General features: G+C 41.8%; 1 protein-coding gene across 1 annotated transcript in view; it reads right to left on the reverse strand.

Moving 5' to 3' along the window:
* FBLN7 (fibulin 7) overlaps positions 1–25,679 on the reverse strand; it is a 158,459-nt gene that overhangs the window by 28,180 nt on the left and 104,600 nt on the right. The window contains exons 2-3 of the mRNA XM_040351083.1: positions 19,146–19,314; positions 7,386–7,556 (exon numbers count right to left, since the gene is read on the reverse strand). Coding sequence (XP_040207017.1) covers positions 7,386–7,556; positions 19,146–19,314 — 340 coding nt within the window. The remainder of the gene's footprint in view (positions 1–7,385; positions 7,557–19,145; positions 19,315–25,679) is intronic.

The following is a 25,679-nucleotide window of genomic DNA, read 5'->3' on the forward strand; positions in this document are numbered from 1 at the left end:
CCTTTTTGTGTCTCATCTGTAACAATCTTAATAAAAAGGAAGTGTCATGTGGAGGTAGAGAGCAGAAATATGAACACTTTGTAGACTACCATGTTCCACTTCCACTGTGCGTTTGTTTGCCTTTAAAAATGTTGTCCCTACCTCACTCCATAGCTAGGGGATGCTCTATGTAGTTAGTCCCACCCTTCTTCTTCATGCTTTAGCCTCCATTTACCACTTGTACTGTATGCTGTTGGAGCTAGACACAATGGAGGGGATTTACTGAAACTGGAGCACTCAGAATCTGGTGCAGCTGTGCATGGCAGCCAATCAGCTTCTAACTTCAGTTTGTTCAATTATGTACAGCTGCACCAGATTTTCCACTCTCCAGTTTTAGTAAAGCATTATGATATTTGTTGACCTATCTGATGTTCATCAGTTATGATCTGCACAAGATTTTGGATTAATGTTTTTTTTTGTATAATCTTTATTTTCCGTTTTCAAAATACAAGGTTAAAAACAAAACAAACAAACATAAAAAAAAAAAACAGTATGGCTTTACAACAAAGCCAAAGCAACCAGGGAGGGAGGGGAAGGGCAGGAGGCCAGGGAAAGAAGAGAGTATGAGGGGTGTGGGGGTAAAAGGAGGGTGATGAGGAGGGAAGGGACCCCAGGGGGCATGTTTAGCCTGGCCCAAGCATGGACAACCATCTCTTGTCTCCGGGGAGAACCACTGTCAGTAACGTTCAAATGCCGGGGCACCCCGCCTGTCCCGGCCTGACCCGGATATTCGATCCATGTGGACAGGCCTCACCCCCCAAACTGGAGGAGGGCAAGGCGGCCCTACGTTCGGCTCTAGGGTGGCGGCAATCTTGAAGTACCCAGATGGCTAGAAACCTGAGGGTCGTCCAGGTAGCCCACAAAAAAAAGGACACCCCTGTGTCCCGCAGGTAAAAGCTTAGTAAAACAGCACCAACAGTACAGAAAAAATAAAATAAAATACACAACCAACAGTGAAAGAGGGGGAGAGAAAAATAGAGTTAGATAAGAAACAGATGAGAGGAAGGAGAGAAGGAGGGATAGAGAAGGGCATGAAGGCATGTGGAACAGCTCCCACCGGGTTCGCTAGCGTGATGGGCCTGGATTAATGCTTTTAAATTTGCAAGATGGCATTTGGATCGAGTCACTGTCTGCCAAGCTACTGAGTCTCTTTGCTAAAACAATCTTACCACAACTGGATCAGTTATAGAGATCATACTTTCAGTGCTTAAATTGCAGAAGCAGAACATACATACACCTTTTATTTATCACATCCCTACTTACAACCACCCCCAAACTGCAAAACCTAGATTAATTTGCAAAAGTTTCAGACTAACAATTTAATTCATCAAAGTCCATGGCAATTAATGTGACTCTTCCTGCTGAAGCCCTCATCCACATAAAAAATAGTTTTCCATTTCCATAGTAAACCACCCACTTACCATATACGAAGAAAAAGTTTACCCCTTCTATTGAACAATTCTGTTGGATTAATTACCTACCTTTATTTAAACAACTTACCTAGATATGAATAAATGCCCAACATACCTTGTATCTTGGATAGGGAGAATCATTGAAATCAAAAACATTCATACTATTTCAGATGTTAATCTACTAAAATTCCTGGGATCGACTTCGAGAGTTCATGTGTCCCACATCTCAGTAAATATCATCAAGCTGCTCAACCTACACAACTATTGTATGTGCAATATGTACTCAATTCACTAATAATCCAAACTGGGTTGTTTTAGAGGCAACAGTCTGCATTACCATTTCTACAGACCTAATTATGTGTACGCCCTCACAAAAGAGGTCAGCAATCCTAGCCTCAACCTTACCCTTTTTATTGGCTCTGTAAAATGACTATAAGATTTCATTTAAAATCTGACTATTCACCCCACAGTACTGTTCAATTACACAGCCTTCCCACAGGGCTATTCCCACGATTTTCTATTAGTGGGCTAAGAGAAGATTAAACTTCATTGGACATTTTATTGTAAGGCAGGGCTCAAAATCTAAGTCCTGAGCCACTAGCCAGGTCTTAAGAGTTACTCACCACCAGTTTCCCCACCCAACCCCTACCCTGCCCCGCCCCTAAACACGCCCTCATAAATTATCTTATAAAATTATACTGTTAAATGTTTTATGCAAAATTAAGTTACACAAATAAATATTTACAACAACTTTATCAGTGCCCATCAGTGCAGCCTCATCATTGCCCATCAATGCAGCCTCATCATTGCCCATCAATGCAGCCTATCAGTGACCATCAGTGCACATCAATGCAGCCTCATCAGTGCCCATTAATGCAGCCTCATTAGTACCCATCAATGCAGCCTCACCAGTGCCCATTGATGAAGCCTGATCCGTACCCATCAATGCAGCCTATCAGTGCCCATCAATGCAGCCTCATCAGTGACTACAAATGCACCCTCATCAATGCAGCCTTACCAGTGCCCATCAATGCAGCCTCACCAGTGCCCATCATTGCAGCCTGATCAATACCCCTCAATGCAGCCTCACCAGTGCCCATCAATGCAGTCTCATCAGTGCCCATTAATGCAGCCTGGGCAGTGCCCATCGATGCAGCCTCACCAGTGCCCATTAGCGTAGCCTCACCAGTGCCCATCAATGCAGCCTCACCAGTGCCCATCAGTGCAGCCTCACCAGTGCATGGGGATCTGAGAGAGGAGAGGAAAAGGAGAGTTGGGTCACACAGAGCAAGGATCTCCCACTCTGACACAGCTTTGATTTTAATTGACTGACAGCCGAAGTCAAACGAAGTACCGCCTCCTGGACTGGCTCCTATGATAGACATCACATGTCCCAGCATTGGACCAGTGTGCTGTCTATCATAAGAGCGGGTCCAGGAGGCGGGACTTTGCTGGACGGCAGCCGCCGGGCAATTCAAATCAAAGCTGTGTCACAGCGGGGGATCCCCGCTCTGTGTGTTCTGGCCAGCTCTTCTCTTCCTCTCCCCTCTCTTCCACAGATTCCTGCCTGATCGCTGGGAGAATGGCTCCCATTCAACCACGCCTACCGGTGGCGACCGCGCCCTCCCCCTCCCCCCCTCCAAAACAGTCCCATATGCACCCTCAAGTTTTTTCCACTTGCCAAATGCAAGCAGGCAAGGGGACATTTTGAAGGCTGCTCTAAGGCATGTACACACCAGAACATTTGCTATAAAAAAAATATCTAAAGGTGCCCACCCCAGGTTAGTGTAAAGATTTAGACTTCACCATATCCTACACTTCTCTCACACTCACCTCGATACATCAGAAGATATCATGGGCCAGATTCATGTACCTGCGCTGTGGCGTAACGTAACTCATTTACGTTACACCACCGCAACTTTTTAACGCAAGTGCCTGATTCACCAAGCACTTGCATGTAAACTTACGGCGGTGTAACGTAAAGCCGTCCGCCGCAAGCCCGCCTAATTCAAATGGGGCGTGTACCATTTAAATTAGGCGCGCTCCCGCGCCGAACGTTCTGCGCATGCTCCGTGTGAAAATTTCCCACCGCGCTTTGCGCGAAATTTCTGTGCCCCGACGTGTTTTTTGAACGGCGACGTGCGTAACGTACTTTCGTATTCCCGGACGTCTTACACAAAAAAAAATTGAAATTCGACGCGGGAACGACGGCCATACTTTAACATGGCTGGTTTAAATCTAAGCCATGAAATAGCAGGCTTAAGATTGCGACGGTAAAAACTATGCGACGAACGCGCGTACCTTCGTGGATCGCCGTAAACAGCTAATTTGCATACTCGACGCTGGAAAACGACGCAAACTCCACCCAGCGGCCACCGGAGAATTACACCTACGATCCGAAGGCGTACGAAGCCGTACGCCTGTCGGATCTATGCCAAAAGCCGTCGTATCTTGGTTTGAGGATTCCAAATCAAGATACGACGCGGCAAATTTGAAAATACGCCGGCGTATTTCTGCTGTGAATCTGGCCCTATGATTCATTCTAATTATGCAAACGGGTGCTTACAAGCTGTTGGGCAGTGGGCACAGAGGAGGTATTTTAATGCTGTAAGCTCACTTCAAGTTCGTTATTCTGACAAAATGTACTCACATGATTGCCTGGGAAATAGATCCAGGGGAAACACAGTTGGCCCCCTTGCATATTTAAAGGCATTATACATATGTTTCAATGGAAGCTAAGTTCAAGGTTTTATCTATTTGAAATTGTTCTCCATTTACATTTTTCACATGTGGTGTCCAGGTACCAAAATGTTAGAACAAGCTATATAATCTCACACACAAGGTCTAAGATTTTAAAATAAATATAGACCCATGCATGGCCCTTTAAAATAAACCTACATCCAACTTCCATAAATACTCTCAATCCCTATCTTCTTTATAATGCTGGTTGCAAAAAGATCAATAGCACAATTCTGGAAGACATTATCGATTTTCATAGCTGCTAAGATTAAAATATCTTTGATAAGGGCTACAACACTGTAAATTATAAACACGAACATTTTGACAATGTCTGTAACACTTGGATTAACTTCCTAAAATTATTGATCCCTTTCCTCCTCTAGCCATCAAAACACAATCTTTGAGGTGTCCTCATCTTCCTTCTTCTTTTTATCCTTCGTTTCTCTTTATTTTTGCTCTGCACATTGTTCTTCTGTACTCATAAAGAGAATATGGGGTTTATTTACTTAACGAGTCAAGCATATTCACTTTCCAAAATAACATTTCACTTTTCAAAGGAATTTTCATTTAGCTTAGTGAATGTGGTAAAAAAATCATTATGCAAAGAATTCCTAATCACATGCAAGGAAAAAAAAAAAAAAAATAGCAGTTTTGCTTGCACGAGACTGGAAGTCCACAAAACTTCACCTCACCCATTAAGGTAAGGGAAAATTCCCATGCAAACTGAACAGCCTATTTGCCTTTGGTAAATCAACCCTATACAGTGTATGTCTATATTATGGAGATACAGTGAAATAGAATGTACTTCTTTATTTTTTATCTCTTTACTTTCTACAGTTTTAACTTGAAATGTTACCAAAAGTCCCAAATAATTTGTATTTTTACAGATTTCATTGTATACCTTTAATAAAAAACCCATTGAAAGTTAAAAGCTGCGATGCACTATTTTACTTACCTATCTTGGAAAATAAAAGTTTATTTCTGTTTAAATAAATGTTTTATTTAAATTTCTATTTTACCTTTCATGGAAGCGCTGTAATCTTAGGCCCGGATTCAGAAAAGAGTTACGTCGGCGTATCTCCAGATATACGCCGTCGTAACTCCGAATGCGGGGGGTCGCATCTCGGCGCCTGATTCATAGAATCAGATACGCCTCAATGTTGCCTAGATATGAGCGGCGTAAGTCTCCTACGCCGTCGTATCTTAGGGTGCAATATTTACGCTGACCGCTAGGGGCGCTTCCCTAGACTTCCGCATTGAATATGCAAATTAGGTAGATACGCCGATTCAGAAACGTACGTCCGCCCGGCGCATTTTTTTACGTTGTTTACGTAAGGCTTTTTCCAGGGTAAAGTTACCCCTGCTCTATGAGGCGTAGCCAATGTTAAGTATGGACGTCGGGCCAGCGTCGAATTTTGCGTCGTTTGCGTAAGTCGTTCGCGAATAGGGCTTTGCTTAAGTTACGTTCACGTTGAAACCAATGAGGCTTTGCGGTGTAATTTGGAGCATGCGCACTGGGATACGTCCAAGGACGGCACATGCGCCGTTCGTAAAAAGCATCATTTACGTGGGGTCACGAGTAATTAACATAAAACACGCCCACCTCCTCTACATTTGAATTAGGCGGGCTTACGCCGGCCCAGTTACACTACGCCGCCGTAACTTACAGCGCAAGTTGTTTCTGAATACGGGACCTGCCGCTGTAAGTTACGGCGGCGCAGTGTATCTGAGATACGCTACGCCCGCCGAAAGATACGCAAATGTATCTGAATCTGGGTCTTAGTCTGTGAGAAATTTAGAGCATGGTGATTTAATAGTTTCCTAAAATTTGTCTGCATCATACGACATTTCATCTATCTGAGCTAAGGAGTTATTTGTTTGCTTACAATATCACAGACATCAAAAATGTAGTCACTGGGCAGAGACTTCTGAAAGACTTATATATTATGTGCTTAGTCATTCTTTCTGTTTTTACATTTTTGGCAAACCTATGAGCATATGTAATGGATACTGTATAACTGTAGCACGCACCTCCTAGTTAGATGCTAGGCTTATCAGGTAAATTTAGTTCTTTTTGGGCTCCTCTGTAATTAGCGGAGCAGTTGTTGATTTCTTTGAATTGATCAGGGACCCACAGGCTGTAGGCTTTACTGCTTCTCCCTGCCTTGTGGAAGGCTATAGAACATAGGAGTGGAGCAGGTCAAATATGTAGTCTAAATATTTATGAGGTCTCTGGGGAGGCATGCCCAGTAGGTGGCTGCAGATCACATAAATAGTCTAACCTTGGAGCAGTCAGGGTTTTTGTCCTGCTGCCCTCCCAGGTAGCCCAGCTGAAAATTACTTGAGCTCATCAAGGTCCCAGCTATGTCCCAGCTATGCTAAAGCTGGAGGTCTCCTTGCTAAGACTAAAATGTGAAAAGCTGCTCGTAGTGTTACCTATTTTATGAAAACATAGACAAACAAATTAAATCAATTAATCAAAATACAAATTAAACTTGGATACAAAAACAGCATTCACAAGCATCCCCAATACCCTGGTGCACATAGAAAGTGTTTGAATAAAAAGTGTTGCGCTATAGTATCCTTCAAATAACAATCAAAGTAAGACCATCCATATAACAAGTGTCAGTGCAAAAGTCCATCAATAAATAACATAGCCACTGGTGCTCTTAATAACACACAATTTGACCAAGTGCTCTGGACACCTCTACATTTCAGATGCGCTTGCCAGACTTTTAGACCCACCAAAGTTAAAGGGGTTGTAAAGGTTTGTTTTTTATTTTCTAAATAGGTTCCTTTAAGCTAGTGCATTGTTGGTTCACTTACCTTTTCCTTCAATTTCCCTTCTAAATATTTTTTTTCTTTGTCTGAATTTCTCACTTCCTGTTTCTCCTCTGTAAGCTTTCCACCATCATCCGAGCCGTGGTTAGTCAGCCAGAACAGCTTACTGAACAGCTTACTGAGGAGGAGCAGGAAGTCCATCTTTTTTCTTTCTGCCTGGATAATGACATCATCCCCCATTTCCTGATTGGCTTATTTATTTTCTACTGGAACAGGTCAATTGAAGAATATAGTTCACAAATATATTTTAGTTGTGTATTTAGCTTGAAACGTATACTTCCTTTATTTAATTAAACATTTATTATATTTTTTGCTTAATTATGTACAGTGTTAATAATGAATCTCAATGTAAACCTTTGCAGTAAGGAGTATCATCAGTCCAACTTCCATTCTGTTGACAGAGCCTGCTGCTGGGTCCAATAAGCTGGTATCCAGAGTCACATGTGTAATGGACTTCATGATCTACGAGATATTTAGACCCAAACTTTTTTCCATTTTCAGGATCTTCCAGTGCTGGGCAAGTAACTAAAAAAAAAAATCATACAAAACAGTAAGTGATTTGTGTTTCAAGAGCACATCTATGTATATAGGTTCTTCAAAAGCATGCAACAAATTATAAGCTCTGATCACTATTATTTCAACATAATGATATAATTTAGTCCAAAAATAAACAATAATGTATACCAAAAGCTGAAGATTGTTGTGTTTAGTAATTAACCAAAAAGTTGTAAGATTTACAAAATGTTGATATTACCTCTGCCTGTCCCCTAATTAAAACTGACACGAATCCCAAGATTTGCCAACTACAGAATTAAAAGGCTGTTCAACCAACATGAATATTTCAGTTCTTGGTGCATTTTGATACAGTTTTATATAGTGTATGTCTTTGTGACAGTGGGAAGATCTCACTGCTTACGTTCCCAGGTCTACACAATAGATGCAGTCATTAGGTCTAGAGCAGGGAAATCTTGTCACTTGACACATCAAGAGGTATAATATGTCAGCAGTAGGGATAAGCTGAACACCCCCCGTTCGGTTCGCACCAGAACCTTCAAACGGACCGATCGTTCGCACAAACTTTAGAACCCTATTGAAGTCTATGGGCCTCGAATGTTCGAAATCAAAAGTGCAAATTTTAAAGGCTAATATTCAAGTTATTGTCGTAAAACGGGTTTGGGGACCCGGGTCTTGCCCCAGGGAACATGTATCAATGGAAAAAAAAGCTTTAAAAACGGACGTTTTGTCGGGAGCAGTCATTTTAATGATGCAGTACCTGCTGAGTGTCTATAGTATGCCTGTGAAGTGGCACATGTTTAGAACTGTCCCTGCACAAAATGACATTACTATAAGGAAAAAGTCATTTAAAACTGATTGCGGCTTTAATGTAATGTCTGGTCCCTGCAATATGGATGAAAATCATTAAGAAAAATAGCATGGGCTATTAGCCTCCCCCAGGTCATTACCAGCCCCTTTGTCCCTATATACTTTGAACAGCAGTATACAGGCAGTGCAAACAAGACAGGGACTGTAGGTTTGTTGTTAAGTAGAATCTGTTTGTAATTTTGAACTGGTACTTTTTTTAAAGTGTAGCTCCAGCCAAAAAAAATCACATTTTAAACCTTTTGGAAAACATAAAGAAGGATTATCACCCCTGTAACATTTGTTTTGCTGTCTGTGCGCATCTGTTCAGAAGATTGCACCTCACTTTCTGTCCCAATGACAAATGTTTTTTTGAAAATGTGGGTTTTTTAGTGATAAAGCATCAGTGGACAGGAGACACCTCTTACAGAAGAGAATTTCCCTTCCTAGGGCTAGATTTCCTCTCACTTCCTGTTGTCTCCTTCCTTTTGCAAGTAGGAGTCGTTTGTAAGTTGGATGTTTGAAAGTAGGGGGCCTGCCGTAAATTTGGGCCCTAGGAGTCGGTGTTGCCACAACACTGTAAGCCCCTTACAGTTAGTCGCCCTGCTGTGAATTATTATATCAAGAATTGTAATTACATGCCATTATTGAATAGTGGTAGAAAAATTGGGCCTTTGGTGCTGGCGTTGGTGCCACAACACTGTAAGTCCTCACAGTTACTCTTGGTGGGCGCAGGAATGGGCCCTGCTGTTAAATATTAGATCAAGAATTGTAATTACATGCCCCTGTTGAACAGGGGGAGAAAAATTGGGCCTTTGTTGGTGGTGGTGGTCGTGGTGGTGCTGGTGCCACAACACTGTAAGCCCTCACAGTTACTCTTGGTGGGCGCAGGAATGGGCACAGTGAAAATACTTGCTGATCAGCCACTGCCTGTGGTATTAATATGAGAACAACAGCAATTGTATTCACGTAGCTTTAGGTGCACACTGTGCAGAGGACACAGTACACCAAGTGAAAATACTGCAGCTAGCACAATCACCTGCCTGCCTGTCAGTAAATTAGGAAGAGCGGATCTAGCTAAACTCAATACAGTGTATAAATACATATACAGCACCTGGGATGCATATATATCCTCTACACACTGTAACTCTAACTGACTAGCCTGCCTGCATGCCTGCTCTATCTAACTAAAAAAAATGACACTCTCTCTCTCTGTAAACCACCGCAACACACTACACAAGGCTGACTTCCAGGCGGCCTTATATAGTGTGGGGCGTGTACTAAACCCCCTGAGCCATAATTGGCCAAAGCCACCCTTGCTTTGGCCAATTATTGTTTTCCGTTTTTTGCAAGCTGTGATTGGCCAAGCATGCGGGTCATAGTGCATGCTTGGCCAATTATCAGCCAGCAATGAACTGCGATGCCGCAGTGAATTATGGGCCGTGACACGCCACTCGAATTTGGCACGAATGGCCCATACCGTTCGTAATTCGACGAACGATCGAACATACGATGTTCGGGTCGAACACAAAGCTCATCCCTAGTCAGCAGTTGGCTCTGCCCACTAGATAGGCATTGATTTATTGATTTGCATATGTGGACTTTTACTACGTTATAAATTAAAGCATATACCAAGGCAAAGAAAAAATATTTAGTGCATTTCTGGAATACATGCACATTTCACCTATATTTTATTCTATTAAAGAGGTTTTAATTCTCCCTGTGAAATTTTTACCTATAGGTAAACCTAGAATAAGGCTTACCTATAGGTACTGTAAAAATCTCCTTAACGTGCGCCGTCATCAGCGCATGCACTCTGAAGGAATGGCCCATCCCGCTTCTTCAGGAGAGTGTGCTGTGACCGGCGGCTCCAGCACACATGCATGGGAGTGACCTCATGCTGCTTTGACCAGTCACACAGCCAGAGAACGCAAACCCCAGAAGAAAGACGGGTGAAGATAAAGCGGCCTGCAGCAGGGACGGCGTGGGCTTCATTTGAAGGTAAGTGTCACATAATGTACTAGTATGCGGTGCATACTAGCACATTATGCCTTTACTTTGCAGGGAAGAAGAAAGTACAGAAAAATAGCTGTTGATTTGCCAAAAATGTAGTGTGCTCCTACCTTCCTCTTTGACATGACAGCACAGCTCTAAATTAATTTCTAAGCACCTGGTGTCAGCCCTGCCTGCTATATTTCTGATGCATTACAAAGAACACAGACCTTTCCTCATCTCCATAACGCTTAGAGAAGTTCCTCTCTAAGTGCTATAGATGTGTATGATTTATATGGTCTTTAAGGGAAGCGACTTTTGTGCATTTATTTGGAGGGTAAGTGGTGCAGGCAGTAATGGATCAAGCCAAAGGCAGAGGAGACACCTGCCTTAAACTGGTCTTTCAACAAATTCTGTGTATTCTGCAAGGCTGGGCTTTCATTTATAACTTAGTGATCACTGTTGGCTTTAATAGAAAGCTTTTATTTTAATTTTTAATTTTAATTAAAGTGTTTGTAAAGTCACTAAAGTGACTTTACATGTATGTAATGCAGATATCTAGCCATTACCGAAACTGTAAGCTTTTGTTAGAAATGAAAAGGATAAATATGGTAACGTGATCCCCTGTGCTGGTCAGCCTCGATCTATGGAGAGAAACAGGAGGGGGCCGAGATTCCTCGGTGATGGCTGAGACGGCAATGTGGTACCATTGGCTCCCGCTGCTGTTAATCAAATTCAGTGAGCCAATGAGGAGAGAGAGGGGGCAGGGTTAAGCCGTGGCTCCATGTCTGAATGGAAACAAGAAGCTGCTGCTCGGCTCGGGTGCCCCCATAGCAAGCTGCTTGCTGTGGGGGCACTCGGCAGGAGGAGGGGCCAAAGAGGGACTCGGAAGAGGAGGATCTGGGCTTCTCTGTGCAAAACCACTGCACAGAGCAGTATAGTAAAGTATAACTTGTTTGTTATTTTTGACAAAAAAAAAAAGAGACTTTTGTATCACTTTAACATGTGTAGCACTCAACCCCCGAGAGGCCGATGAGAATATGCCCAAGTCTCTCTTGCTAGTACAGAAGCCTCCAGTAACATGTACAGTGCACACAACACAGACTCAATCTAGGGGATATCTTTTTAGAATTGATTCTTGAACAGGACAGGGGTTTAGGGTCACAGGATACTCCAAAGTGATTATAGCAATCAATAGGAGGACAATGATCACACTAAATCTTCAAAGCTGCAGTCACACAAGAAAGTTCCCAAATTTGGTCCTATTCACAGTGTCCCAGTGTGACGCTTACCCCTAATGTGGGTGGTCAGACACTATAGCTAGCCTCTGTGTTCTTCATCTATAACAGCTCCCTTTCCCATAAGGCAAGCAGGCCTACCTCTACTCAGTTGCCACCAGGACTTATACACAATGCTACCACACCAGGGCATGCGCAAACTGAGCAAATCAAACAGGTACTTGCAGCTGACAGCCAGGCAGAGTGGTACAATAACAGTCAGTCCAGGAACAGTGCAGTCATAGTCAAGGTAAATTCATAGACAAAATGCAGGCAGAGTTCAGAGAATAGTCGATATGCGATCCGAGACCATCAATGAGGGAATCCAATCTAGCAGAGCAGGGCAGACAAACAAGGAGCCTGTAACACAATTTACACACGCTATCCAGGGCCGTCTTTAATATGGTTTGGACCCTGGGCAAACATTTTTTTGCCCCCCCCCTCCCCCCAATGTAATTTTTCTCTTCACCTCAACATAGGGTGAAAGTATTCTTTAGTAAGAGGATTCCTATTGTTTTGCTTATTTTCCTAATTAGGCCTTTTTTATGGTGGAATAGCAATGTATTGCTTGCACCAGTAGCAGCAAGAGGGCAGGGAAGCTGACATTGAAAAAAATATATTTTCATTTGCAGCAGCATTAAAGTGTTTGTAAGCCCAAAAACTAACTTTACATTAACATTGTCTTGCATTTCCTGTATGCAGTGGCGGCTGGTGCTCACATTTCTTTTTTTTGGGGGGGCGCAAACAAACTAAAAAAAAAAACATCAAACGCAGCCACTGTGCCCATCAAACGCATCCACTGTGCCCATCAAATGCAAACAGTTTACGCATAGCAAGGGGCGGAGCCAGAGCATCAGTGGAGCTCAAGGCCCCGCCCACCCATGGCCCGCTCCTCGATCAAAAAAAAATACAGCACTAACACTGACTGTTGAACTGTGCGCGCGCCGCTGATGACAGTGACAGACTGTCTGGCTGTGTGTGGGGATCAAGGCCGATTTGCAGGCAGCACGCGGGCTTAATGGACAGCTCTGCTTTGGGCCCCAAACAGTGACAGGGCCCTGGGCAGCTTCCCCGTTTGCCCTGTGGTAAAGATGACCCTGATGCTATCACAAGCATGAGACTGCAGTCTTGGGTGGCTTAAATCAGGTTTGGCCTCCACCCAGACACTCACCACATCAATCGCTTTGCAGGTGGAAAGGCAGAGAGAATGTATCATAACCAAAACTGCAATGAAACCAGGAGCTGTTAAAGAACAGGAGCATTTATACGCTCCTGACACCAAGAAGCTGTACACCTCTTAGCTTCCGCCTGGAGATCCTTCTCCAGACCAGGACTTCTGGCGGTGCCTCCTGAGCTGATCCTTTACCAATCTTCCCCAGGACCTCAGCCCAAGTTCTGCTGAGGCTCAGATGATAGAAATAATTCTCTTCTTCTCCAGGCCCTTAGCCTAACTCTTGTTGAGGCCCAGATGGCAAACCTCGACCTAGTAAAGCTACCCCTGGAACCCTCATGGCAGAGAACAAGACACTTTGAACAGGCCCACCTTTTGTGCACCACCTACCATGGATTGGCTGGACATGATAAATATTCATACTGGTCACTTCCAGAAGTAGGTGGGAGAAATCAAAGACCCAGCTGGGAAACCCTGACCAGACAAAAACAATCAATTGCTGCTACACTGACTGCAGTGAAGCTAAAAAACTAAAATTAGCTTAGCAGCTGAAAAGAGGAGGGCGCTACACAAGTAAGCCTAAAGCTCAACTTAAGGATGCTTTGAAATGCACCAATGCATTAAGGTCCTCCAGGACTGCATGGGTCAAATGCCCATTTTGCAAGGGGGCAAGGAAATAAGTACAAATATTTACATTATACATTACCTTGCTACCCCCACTCTCCACTGCTGTCACACGCTCTGAGTTTTGGAATGGTCCTCGCCATCCTCCCATACAATGCAGAACTGCAGGACTTGCATTGTGCGCGAAAACATCAGAGAGCTGTGAGCAGCCAGGCAATGAAGTGAGGTGGCTGCAGCAGAAGCCTTCAGAAGTGAGTAATAAGGTAAGTACTTGAACTTATCTCCCATTCCACCTCGCCAGCCAAATGAGCATTTAATTTATGCAGTGTGGGGAGGGGCCCTATTGTAAGGATACATTTAAAAGCCCTAAATTGGGCTTTAAATAATTTGTATTTGTAAAATGCTTTGTACCAGCAACATTATTTTAGTGTTTTTATAAAAGGGATCAATCACAGAATAAAATGTGTTGTTTTGATGAATTAAAGGTGCCATAGGTGGAAAGAAAAAAATTGGTAACGTGATGTATGAAATCCTGGCTCTCTTTCATAGTGCTCATGACTAAATCACACTAGTTTCATTACATCACAACACTTTCACAGTCCCGTTCAATTTTACAAGAACCAGAAGGTATTTCTAGGGCTGTGCTATAATACAGAACATAGATTCACACTGCTTGTTGCAATAGGACATTTTTTAAGAGCCCTTGTTTATGTGTCATTTGAGGACACAGATTTTTTGCTAATTACAAAAATCGCTATTATGACTAATATTTTCTCTGTCCAATCCAGACAATATAAATGTCAACTGAAATATCTTGTAGACGATCATAATAAAAAAAGTAATTTAATATTTGCTTTATTAATTAAGCAAGCCTGAGAAAAGAAATCATTATTGTTTTATTGCAGTTTTATTCCAGCTTAAGCAGCTAAGAACATTCATAAGGCTGTGCAGCAAGTAGTAATCATTCAAAACAATGGCAATGTAACAACCAATAAGACTTCAGCTCTCATCAATTTAGTGCAGCTAGAACAATGAAAGCTTGTTGCTGACTGGTTAAATAGATTGCTGTTCTTTGCCAGATGCTGCTTGTTTTATTACAGTGGAATTCAAGCCTAACGCTGACTATTCTATACCTTCCACCTCCTCTTACCTGCCCTGCCTACCCTGTGTAGAAAAGAGCTGCACAACCTTATGAATTCAATTCTATTTTATATGAACCTTAATATGATGCATAGTATCCTTAGCATTATGGCTTACAATGATATAAATAATAAAAGTTTAACAGCAGGAAGCATGCATTGTAATGACAGCTGCATTTTGTTAACCTCCTTCATGATCGGTGGTCATTGAAGCAGGGCCGGTGCTTAACTATTTTGCACCCTAGGCAAGATAAACCCACTGGGCGGGGTGTCGCTAGTCTTGCCCAGTGCCCGGGTGACTACAACAGGAAACAGGGTCAGACAGAGCAGACTTACCAGGCAGGATAGTTTTGCCTATATCCAGAGATATCCTTATGGTGCCTACCTTCTCAGCTGTTCGTGCCTCGTCCGGCTCCCCACTGTCCTTCTCCACTTCCTCAGCTGTGCCTGCCTCATTCAGCTCCCCACTGTCCCCCCCCTGCCTCCTCAGCTGTGCCTGCCTCATCTGGCTCTCCACTGTCCTCCTCCCCCTTCTCAGCTGTGCCCGCCGGACATTCTTCAGCCCCTCGTGGTCCCCTGGTCAGGCTAGAGGGGAAGACAGTAGCCATGGCTACACCCCCTAGGTGGCAGTGCACCCTAGGCGGCTGCCTAGTTTGCCTAGCGGGAGCGCCGGCCCAGCATTGAAGCCTAGATGCCCAGACTAAATTTAGCAGCATCCGAGTGTATCAGTTACCTTGACTAACTCTATTGCTGCTTTGTTGACTAACGGGTATACAGTAGCAGAGAGTGCAAAGAGAGTTGCAAGAGTGGTACTTAGTGGTACGCGAGCACAGCAGTGCTATGTAACGGTCTGTGTGACCAGACCAAAGGCCTAGGCTTGAGATCTGAGCTGTGGCTTTCGTGTTTTGAAGTAATGGTGGATACCCCTGCAAGGGTAATCATTCATTCTGGAGAACTTTTTACTTTCTTCTTTAAATAAAAGTGGGCAAAAGCAGGTAAACAGTATTTTTTGGCTGGAGTGAACTGACTGGAGATACACTACACCTTGAGTGAAATGCCCACACATATCACAACTGGTGCCCAGATATGGGCAAGACAGCAGTGACATTTTTTCAGATGGAGAGGGGGTCTCCAAAGTCTGGCCCATGGGCCACATTGGACCGATTGAACATATTATCTGGCCAGCAGCTCATTCAGACAATTGTACTGCCAGTCTGTTGCCTTTACAAACTCTGCAGCTGTCGGCAATATTCGGCAAGTCCAAGCAAGTAGCAGACAAAGCCGCTTCCTGAACCCCCTACGCTGTGCTGTGGAGTTGTTTGCTGGGACAACCAGCAACCAATGATGTCATCAGTGCAGCACCTCCCAGCTCCCAGCTCCCATCTCCCAGCAGCTGTTTACACTATTGTTACTTCTGCCTACAGCCTGCTTGTATAGCAGCGGGATGGAGCTGAAAGGTGTAAGAGACTTTACTGTGCTGTTACCAAGCCACACAGTACATAAGGACAGCAATGTATGAGACAAAGGGGGGCAATGTAAGAGGCAAAGGGGAAATGTGCTGGACATAAATGTGCCACTCTGACAGGCGCAAAGATATGGGAGAAACTCTGACGGGGACATGAATATGGAGGAAATGCTGATGAGAACACAGACATGAGAGAGACTCTGATGGGGAAACAGTTATGGAGGAGACTCTGATGGGGCCACAGGTATGGGGGAGACTCTAATGGGGACATTGATGTGCAAGGAGACTCTGATAGGAACACAGATGTGCAGAAAGGCACTAATGGGGACACAGATGTGCTAAAAGGCTCTGATGGGGGCACAGGAGAACAGGAAGGCTCTGTCGGGGACACAGATGTGCATAAAGGCTCTGATGGGGACATAAATGTGGGGAAGACTCTGATGGGGACACAAATGTTTAAAGAGACTCTGATGGGCACACAGATTTGGAAGGAGACTCAGAAATATGGAAGTTGTTTGTCAGAGTGGGATTTTAAAGCAACAAGACAAGCTTATAAATGGGAAATATTGTGCTTAGTAAGCTATTAAGTTGATTATATGACACAACAGCAACACTCATAAATATGTACACACCATATAAACAGATAAATAAAGAAAATGTTGCACTGTCAAAATTGTGATATAGTGATAACATCTTTCCTCAATATAATGATATCAGAGGATATAAACCATTAAAGTCCATCACATAATGCAAATGACATTATATCAATGTTAAAGTAATAAGAGTGTCTAAACACCAGCCGATCCTTAGATGAAAAATGGTGGTGTCCTTCCAATTAACGACAGGTGTAACACCTCGTGCTCCCCAAGGGATAGATAAGACAACAATATCTTCTTACCAGACAGATATTAAGACCTTTCAAGGCCTGTATACGCGTTAGTGAGTATTCACCCCTCACTTCAGGTATAAACCAGCTTAACTGTTCAGCCTGTTAAGGGATGCCAAAGATGCATATAACAGTCTGTTTGCTTACACTATTCCATATTGGATAAAAAAAAATAGTTTACAAGAGAATTACATTTATTTTCTCAGAAAAAGTCCTGCTTACAATAAATATACTTATGATCCAACATTACATATATTCAGATTAGCATATTCTGTTATTTATTTCTGCAAGCTCGAAGCGTTTCCTGAAATCTATCCACTTCATTAGGAGCTTAATAACAGGATATATAAAAAAAAATCTGAGTGTACACCAACAAGGAGAAGAGCAAACCAGGACCCCAATGGGAAAGTAAAACCAAGGTGTAAACCTCAACCAAGGGAACCATGCTCAGGAAGAACCCACACAGGTAGAATAGATTGTGGATGGATCAAACTAGCAGCATTATAAAATAATTTTTTGTAAATATGATAAAAGTTTCTCTCAATGTGCTTTCAGTGCACACAAATCAGAGTCTCGGTAGGACCACTTAGAATTCTATTAAAGTCAAAAGCCAAAAAATCAAGATCTCATCAGTAGTTGACACATTCCATAATTCCTGTGTGTTAGTTCATACCGCCGCCATATGGAAGGAGACTCTGATGGGTACACAGATGTGCCAGGGGGCTCAGATGGGAACAAAGATGTCTGGAAAGTCTAATGGGGACATAGATGTGCGGAAAGTCTATTATAGGGACACAGATGTGCAGAAAAGGATTACAAAAAACTGTAAAACGTATGTATTTATTTCAATTTTAGTACGGTAATTCATTTCTAAATAACATTTTTTTTGGCCTGCAAATTCTTGTAATTTCTATGTGGCTCTCATACTCAAAAGTTTGGAGACCCCTGCTCTTTAGTAAGGAGCTGTTGAACTGTGGAAGTGCAGTTTTTGAGGCAGGCGATATGCCTGAAATCCAAGAGCTCTCTTAAAGAGGCAGTGTTCCTGTGCAAATGTGCTCAAGTTTGTGTAGTAGAGTAAACGTGAAGATGTAGCATGTAAAGGACATACTGTAGCTCAAGTAAAAGGAGAATGGATGTCACCACCTGTGCAAGCAGATGGGCAGGCAACAAAATATGCCAGTTTGGGAGTCTGCCAAAGACTGGGGTAAGCGGCATTTGGCAGCTTTGATCCCAGCTCCAGAGAGAGTGAAGCCTGCAGGTCGTGCTGTGGAAAAGCTGATGGTCTGGGCATAGGTGACAGGTGCCGTTGCCCTTGGCACTGAGAGTACGATTCATACTGCTGACTTCATATCAAGGAGAGTGCCAAACCAGGATCGTGGCAAGAGGCATTATGAGGAGTAGATGCAGCTGGTCTGATCTAAATAACTTAATGGTGTGGAGTACCAAACTGATAGTGTTCCTGGAACCTGGAACAGCTCGTTGACACTGAGCCTGAGAGATTGATGGTGAATGACACACCTGGCAGTGCAACATCAGGCTGTGGTGTACTACTTCTAGCTGGAATGATACCCCTTTAAGAAACACAACCTCTATGGCTTTAGTAAAGGAGTCTCTCCTGACATCTCTATTAACATGAAGATCTCCAGGAAGGTCTTGAGTATGGAGTTGAGGGTGCCTTTTTCTTTAAGGAAATGCTTGAACTCTTAAATGTACAGCCTCTGTCAGATGAGCTGGTACTATGAAGTACCACTATTAAGGTATTGCAGGCTGTATTGGACAAATATGGTCAAAACTGGAACTGTCTGATACAGTGGCTATTAATGTATTTTAAAGTTGCCTCATAGTTCCCTGGCATGTTGTTTTCTGATACCTTTGTATATGGAAGGCACTCTAGAGCAGGGGGAGGCAACCTGGGGCCATCCAGCTGTTGCAGAATTACAAGTCCCACCATGCCTCTGGGAGTAATTGTAACTGCCAGCCTTGCAATGCCTCATGGGAAATGTAGTTTCACAAGAGTTGGAGGGCCCCAAGTTGCCTACCCGTGCTCTAGAAAATTGTTGCATAAGCCTAAGGTGTGCGTGTGTGTATATATAAATATATATATATATATATATATATATATATAAATATATATATATATATATATATATATATATATATATATATATATATATATATATATATAGTTTGTAGATACTAACCTGGTGGTGGTGGTGGTGCATCTGGGCTAGCTTTCATAACAGTATTTTGTAAGTTATTTAGTCGGCTCTTCATGATTCGGATTCCTTCTGCAAACCTTGTTTCTTGTCCTTTTAAGAACTGTTGCATCTGTCGAATGGCAGCTAAGAGTTGCTGCTTGTTGAGGCAGTTCTGTGATCAAAAACAGCATTTTAGAACAGTATACTATTTCATACTGACACATGTGAAGTTTTTTATGCTATTTAAAGAAAATATATTTACAAGCAAAAAGACATACAACAGCTGATTAAATAAATAATATGTTTTCACAAGTTACGTCAGTCTGAATTAATTCTAAGCTGGCCACACACCACATGCTTTGGTCTATCATATTAACAAAATTTAGCAACAGCTATTTAGTGTGAGGACCTGCCCAACCAAAGGCATTTAAATTACACAAAAAAACACATCACATTACACAGCTGGTGAATTTTATTAATGTTACAGATCAAATAATGGTTAAGTGGTTAGCTTTTTAGCAATACACTTGAAGTGGCCACTATGAGTATCTGAGAGCAACGTTCAACCTGACAGTATTTTGTAAAAGGCACTAAAATTTATTATTTTCATCCAACTTTTCAATTCTTTCATTCACCCTTTATTTTATATCACATTTTTCAAATCTGCTTAAATAAAGTAAATAAATAATGCAATAAAAAAATAAAGTATAATGTGCAATGACTATGTGAAAAGGGCAGTAACTCATGGTGGCCAAATAAATGTTTGAGATGATTACAGTGTACAGTGAAATTTGCGCAGATTTTAAATCCATTCAGAATTATTTTGCTATGAGTTACTGCACTTTGCCTTTTGATGAAATTGTGCTCTTAATTAACCTTTGTTTTGCCTAGGGTTGCCACCTCATACCTTTAAAACCGAACACATGTGAAGGTTCTGAGGCTAATTTACTGCAGATAAGGCACTAAGTGAGATTAATTACCACCTTAATCAGCCACATAACCTGTGTAATTAATATGTGTTCAGTTTTAAAGGAATGAGGTGGCAACCCTAATTTTGCCCATGCAGGGAAAAGCAACAAGTTAGTTTTGATAGCAGCCTCAACAGCTGCTTGCTCTGCTGGCCAGGTTGAGGCTGCTAAGAGTACCGCCTTCTGCTGGACAAAACATATAAAAATGGAACTGAATCTAAGTCAAGAGCTTTTGGAGGACTGAACTGCTAAGATGTAAGCTTGTTGGAGCCTGTTGAGATTCCAAGGGGTATGGACTTATGCTGTCTGTCATGGATTTACTACCCATTGTGGATTGCTACCAAATTAAGAATTTACTGCCAGTAATGAATTATTGATGAACTTTACTACCTAATTAGGTATGGCTACCTCTTGGGCACTACAACAGGGGCACTTACAGAACGTTGTCAGGAATGTGCATGGGAAAGTAGACGGTAAATTAAATAAAACTCTCTTAAAAACCTTAAAATAGAAAAAAGACAGCAGACAACTCATTGGATATTAAAGGCCGCGGTTGTTTATTATTGGTTTAAATAAATAAATAACTAGTGGGTAAGTAAACAATAAATTAAGATAATATTAAATATATAAATAAACTTTAGCAAGCCTAGCCACTACGGCTCAAGCTGCAAACAAAAAATTACCCAACTCCAACTTCAACAATGCACTCGAACAAAAAAATCAGAATAAGCATAATAAAAACATAATTTTTTTTTTATTATTATTTTTTTTTATCTTTGTTTATTATAAAATATATTCTTATATTTATTCCTTATTATTACAATATCCAAAAGCTTGTCCCCCTCTGCAAAAACACAAAAGCGACTCTACCACATAATAACAGCCGAGACATAAATAAAAAACAGGGGGGGGGGTGGGGTCGAACACCACAGTTCTTCTGTGCTCTGAGGCGAATGAGCTCCCTGCTATGATACCCTCTTTATATAGCCCCAAATCAGGCCAGCTCTGGCTAGTTTAAACCCGCTTTGCGGCCAGAGAGAGGACACCTGCCTAACTAGATTTAACCTGTTTTTTGAGCGGGCTTACACAGGTCAAAGAGAGGTCACCATACATTGCTCCCCTCAGACCTGGGAGCCCGCCCAAATGCCCCCTGAGAGCGTCAGGCTCCCAGGGGGAACCTGAAACTGCCCTCCCGCCACTTTCCCATGAGGAAAAGGGGGGCTAGAGACTGCCTTTCCCCTTTTCCTTTCATTACAGATGTCTTGGAAAACCGTTTCTTTGTTACTTTCACTACTAAAAAAAAAAATGTTGTTCAGTTCAACTGCAAGTCATGAAAAGGGTGCATGTGTGCCATATCAAACGAGCTGGGCTTAATCAAGGGGTTGAGAGAACTTAGAGAATATACATTACAGAGGTCTAACAAGCTGAGAAGCTGTCCTAGGGAGGCTATATTGCCATTGGTAAGGACTGCCGCACATGTGTCAAGTGCATAATCAGCCAACTAGCCAGGAGGCAGGTGACATGGCATGGGAGACAGAGACTCTGGTAATAAAGGGTGTTGATACTTGGACCTTTTACCAGTGACCAGTTCCTCACATACTGGGACCATACTCATGGCACAGAGTTCCTAGGGACCTAGCCCCGGGAGAAGAACAAGCATGGGTTTATGAGTACTGAGCTTCCTATATCCACTAGCAACCTACAGATTATAGTCACTAGAAGTGAGGTGATGGGACTTTTGGGTTGGTGGAGACTGATACAGGCTCCACAGTATCAGCTCAGAAATACCACACACCTGGGGAGAAGTGAAGTTAAACAGAAGTGTGTCCATAGATTACAACAAGTCTTCATGTGTGTTTTCAAAAGAGACTTTGCATGGCTAAAGTATATCCCTACTATCTGAGGAACATGCCCCATAAAGTCTCCAAAATGTTATGACAAAAAGAAGCTACATTTGTATTTATAGTAGTAGTAATGTTAAGTCTGATGTACTGCATGCTATTCAATGGTGCCATCCATTGGCAAGCCATTGTAGCCCCCATGGGAGTGTAGGCCGAACCAGACAACTTAACTTCTAATGATTTGAATAAAACATAGACCAAAATAATTTAAATAACTTTATTGAATAAATAAATAATTTCATTTCAATTTTTTTTTTTTTTTTTTTATGGTAATAGAAATGGCCGCGGCACCGTTATTGGTATAAATAAATCTATATAATCATAAATATTCCATTTAATATTACTAAAATTCTAATAGTAACATTTTTAATATTATTTAAATTCTTAATATAACATTTTCCAAACTTTAATCATCTCTTAAGATCTCGCTCAGTCATAGAACTCGAGCGAATACCATAACTAATAAATACAAAGTCCCCCCTTGATTTTAAGGGTGACATACCACATAAGGTGCTGCGACAGGGAGGGAGGGAGGGGAAGCACACTATGCCGTATAGGCCCTGACTGAAAAAACCTTCCGAGCAGTGGGCTTTATATAGCCCCCCGCACGTGTACAAAGCCCGGGAAACATGTGAATTCAAACACATGCAGAAAGCCCGGGAAACACGTGAGTTCAAACACCTGCTAAAAACCCGGGAAACACGTGACTCAGAAGCCTATTTTGCCCAGCAACATGACTCATCCTTTGAAAGTCACGTTTTTCCCGCCCAAGCTGCCAGCTACAGTACTTTCAGTTGACCATTTTTTTTTTTTTTTTTTTTTATATTATTCCATGGTTGTTCCGCCGGCCACAATCCCATGATGTGGGCACTAATTAATGCCCCCTTTCCATGGGAGTGTAGGCCGAACCAGACAACTTAACTTCTAATGATTTGAATAAAACATAGACCAAAATAATTTAAATAACTTTATTGAATAAATAAATAATTTCATTTCAATTTTTTTTTTTTTTTTTTTATGGTAATAGAAATGGCCGCGGCACCGTTATTGGTATAAATAAATCTATATAATCATAAATATTCCATTTAATATTACTAAAATTCTAATAGTAACATTTTTAATATTATTTAAATTCTTAATATAACATTTTCCAAACTTTAATCATCTCTTAAGATCTCGCTCAGTCATAGAACTCGAGCGAATACCATAACTAATAAATACAAAGTCCCCACCAGCCGGATTTTGTCAGCTGACAAAAAACGGCCTACCCCAGCACCGTGGCCATTTCTACCATATTCTGGAGATCCGAATTGAAGATATCCAAACCTATGTCAGATAGGTGGATACCATCCGACCTATAGAGACCAGAAAAACCCCCTTCCAACTCAGTATGCCTATATGAAAAACTGTTCAATATAGGCATAAATTTCTCAATTGAATGATTAACACGCCTCCGAATCTTCTCCAGAGACCTATTCTCCGGGAAAGATAGCCAGAGAAAACGCGGAATCATTTCAGAAAAAATTATTTTAGTACTAGGAAAGGACAAATGAATATGCTGCAAATCGCGCTTAATCTTAAAGATCAAATCTAGAGTTGAATACTTTCCTATGTCATTACCCCCAAGGTGGATTATTAGAATATCAGGATATGGTAAACTGTGAGATAAATTAGAAATGTGGTGACAAAGATTGTCCCAACGCAAACCACGAATACCTTTCCAAAAAATCTTAAAAGAGTCAGGAGGCAAAGACAGATTAGAAGAGTAACATCGTTGACACGCCCGGATGTGAGCCCAATGAACAAATGAATGTCCAATGATCCAGATGGAGGATAATGAACCTAGAATCAGAGAGAAAGATTAGGACGTATATATAAACCAAACCTCTTTGACTCCCATCTACCCAAACTCATAATCACAGACTCATGGAGGCCCAACCTAGCAGCTTCCGTAGCAGCTCCGATACGGAATGAATGGGATGAGAATTTTAAATGACCAAGGCCTAAAGAAATCAGGCATCGCCTGAAAATGGCAGAAAATTGAAACCTTGTTAATGGGGACGAATCTAAATGAACCAGAAAATTACCTATACAAGAAGGTCTTACGGAAATGTATCTGGAAATGACTAAATAAGGGCAAATGATATGATCTCCACATGCATGCAACGTGAGCCAATGACCTTTTCCTACCACATCCGTTTTGGATTTACTAATAAAAACCCGAACCTGTCCCTGGGAAACGCATATTTCACTAAATTTTAAACCCGAACTACTTTGTTTATTATTAGGGACTAGCTCAGAAATTCGAAGAGCCGCAAAGAAAATTAGCACAAATGCTGTCTGAAATAATAATGCTTCGAATTCCGAAATACACACCTTAGATGTATTTAAACAAATTTTTTTTAAAAGGTCTAATGAAACGGGCCTACGTGTATCAGGTGTAAACGTCTGTCTTCTATATCCTTTTAGAGCCTGACGAACCGAAAAGAAACTGTTACACGCTGGGAGATTGTGCAATTTTAGAAAAAAGGAAATTCCTGCTAGGCTCTTGTTGATATAATTAAAAGATAACTTCTGTTGCATAAGTGAACAAAGAAAAGCAAGGACCGTTTGTTCAGTACATGAGAAACCAGCTAAACCCAATTCATCGGCGAACAAGAGCCACTTTCTCCATGCAACCGAATACTCGATCCATGTTTTGGAAGCAATCGAGCCCCTGATAGCCGAAACAATAGGGGCTAAATCAGATCCCAAAGCTGACTCGGGCAGGTGCATCCAACCTGATCCGCTTCTGGAAAAAGCTGTCTGAAACGAGCCATCTGAAAACGAGACAGGCTATCAGCTATCAGATTACTTTTTCCAGGAACATGTTTTGCTTTCACCCAAATATTAAACCTTAAACATAGTAAAACAAGATATCTTAATAATTTTATAACGAATATGGATTTAGAAGAGAGACAGTTTAAAGCGAAGATAACACCCTTATTATCAGAATGTACTAAAATTCGTTTGTTCGCAAAAAATTTTCCCCATAGCTCAAAAGCAACTACTATGGGGAATAACTCGAGTAGAACTATATTCTTGGTTGCCTTATTGGCAACCCAGAATGGGGGCCAAGAACCGCAGCACCAATGGGTGCCCCAGATTGCTGCGAAACCTAGCGAACCTGCTGCATCTGTGTAAAGATCAAGATCGGCTGAAAAAATAAAATCTTCTTGGAAAAAAGTACGACCATTATAATCGGATAAAAATTGCGACCAAACCAAAAGGTCATCTTTCAGATCTGAAGTAAGACGGATATGGGAAAACGGGGATTTAAGGCCAGACATGGCCATAGACAATCGCCTAGAAAAAATTCTGCCAACTGGCATCACCCTGGTGGCGAAAGCCAGTAGACCTAGAAAAGACTGTAGCTCCTTTAACAATACTTTTTTACGACGCAAAAACAGACAAATCGTATTCTGAATCCTAGTTATTTTAACCAAAGGGAGCTGATATTGACACAACCTAGTATCAATACTGATCCCAAGGAATTCTATAAACGTGACCGGAAAAACTGTTTTTTCAGTGGCAATTGGTACACCAAAAAACTCAGAAATGTTCAAAAATAATTTTAGCATTAAAAGACAAATTGGAGAATCAGGGGGTCCTACAAGCAGAAAGTCATC

Source organism: Rana temporaria, chromosome 4, assembly GCF_905171775.1.
Source record: "Rana temporaria chromosome 4, aRanTem1.1, whole genome shotgun sequence".
Taxonomy (NCBI): Eukaryota; Metazoa; Chordata; class Amphibia; order Anura; family Ranidae; genus Rana; species Rana temporaria.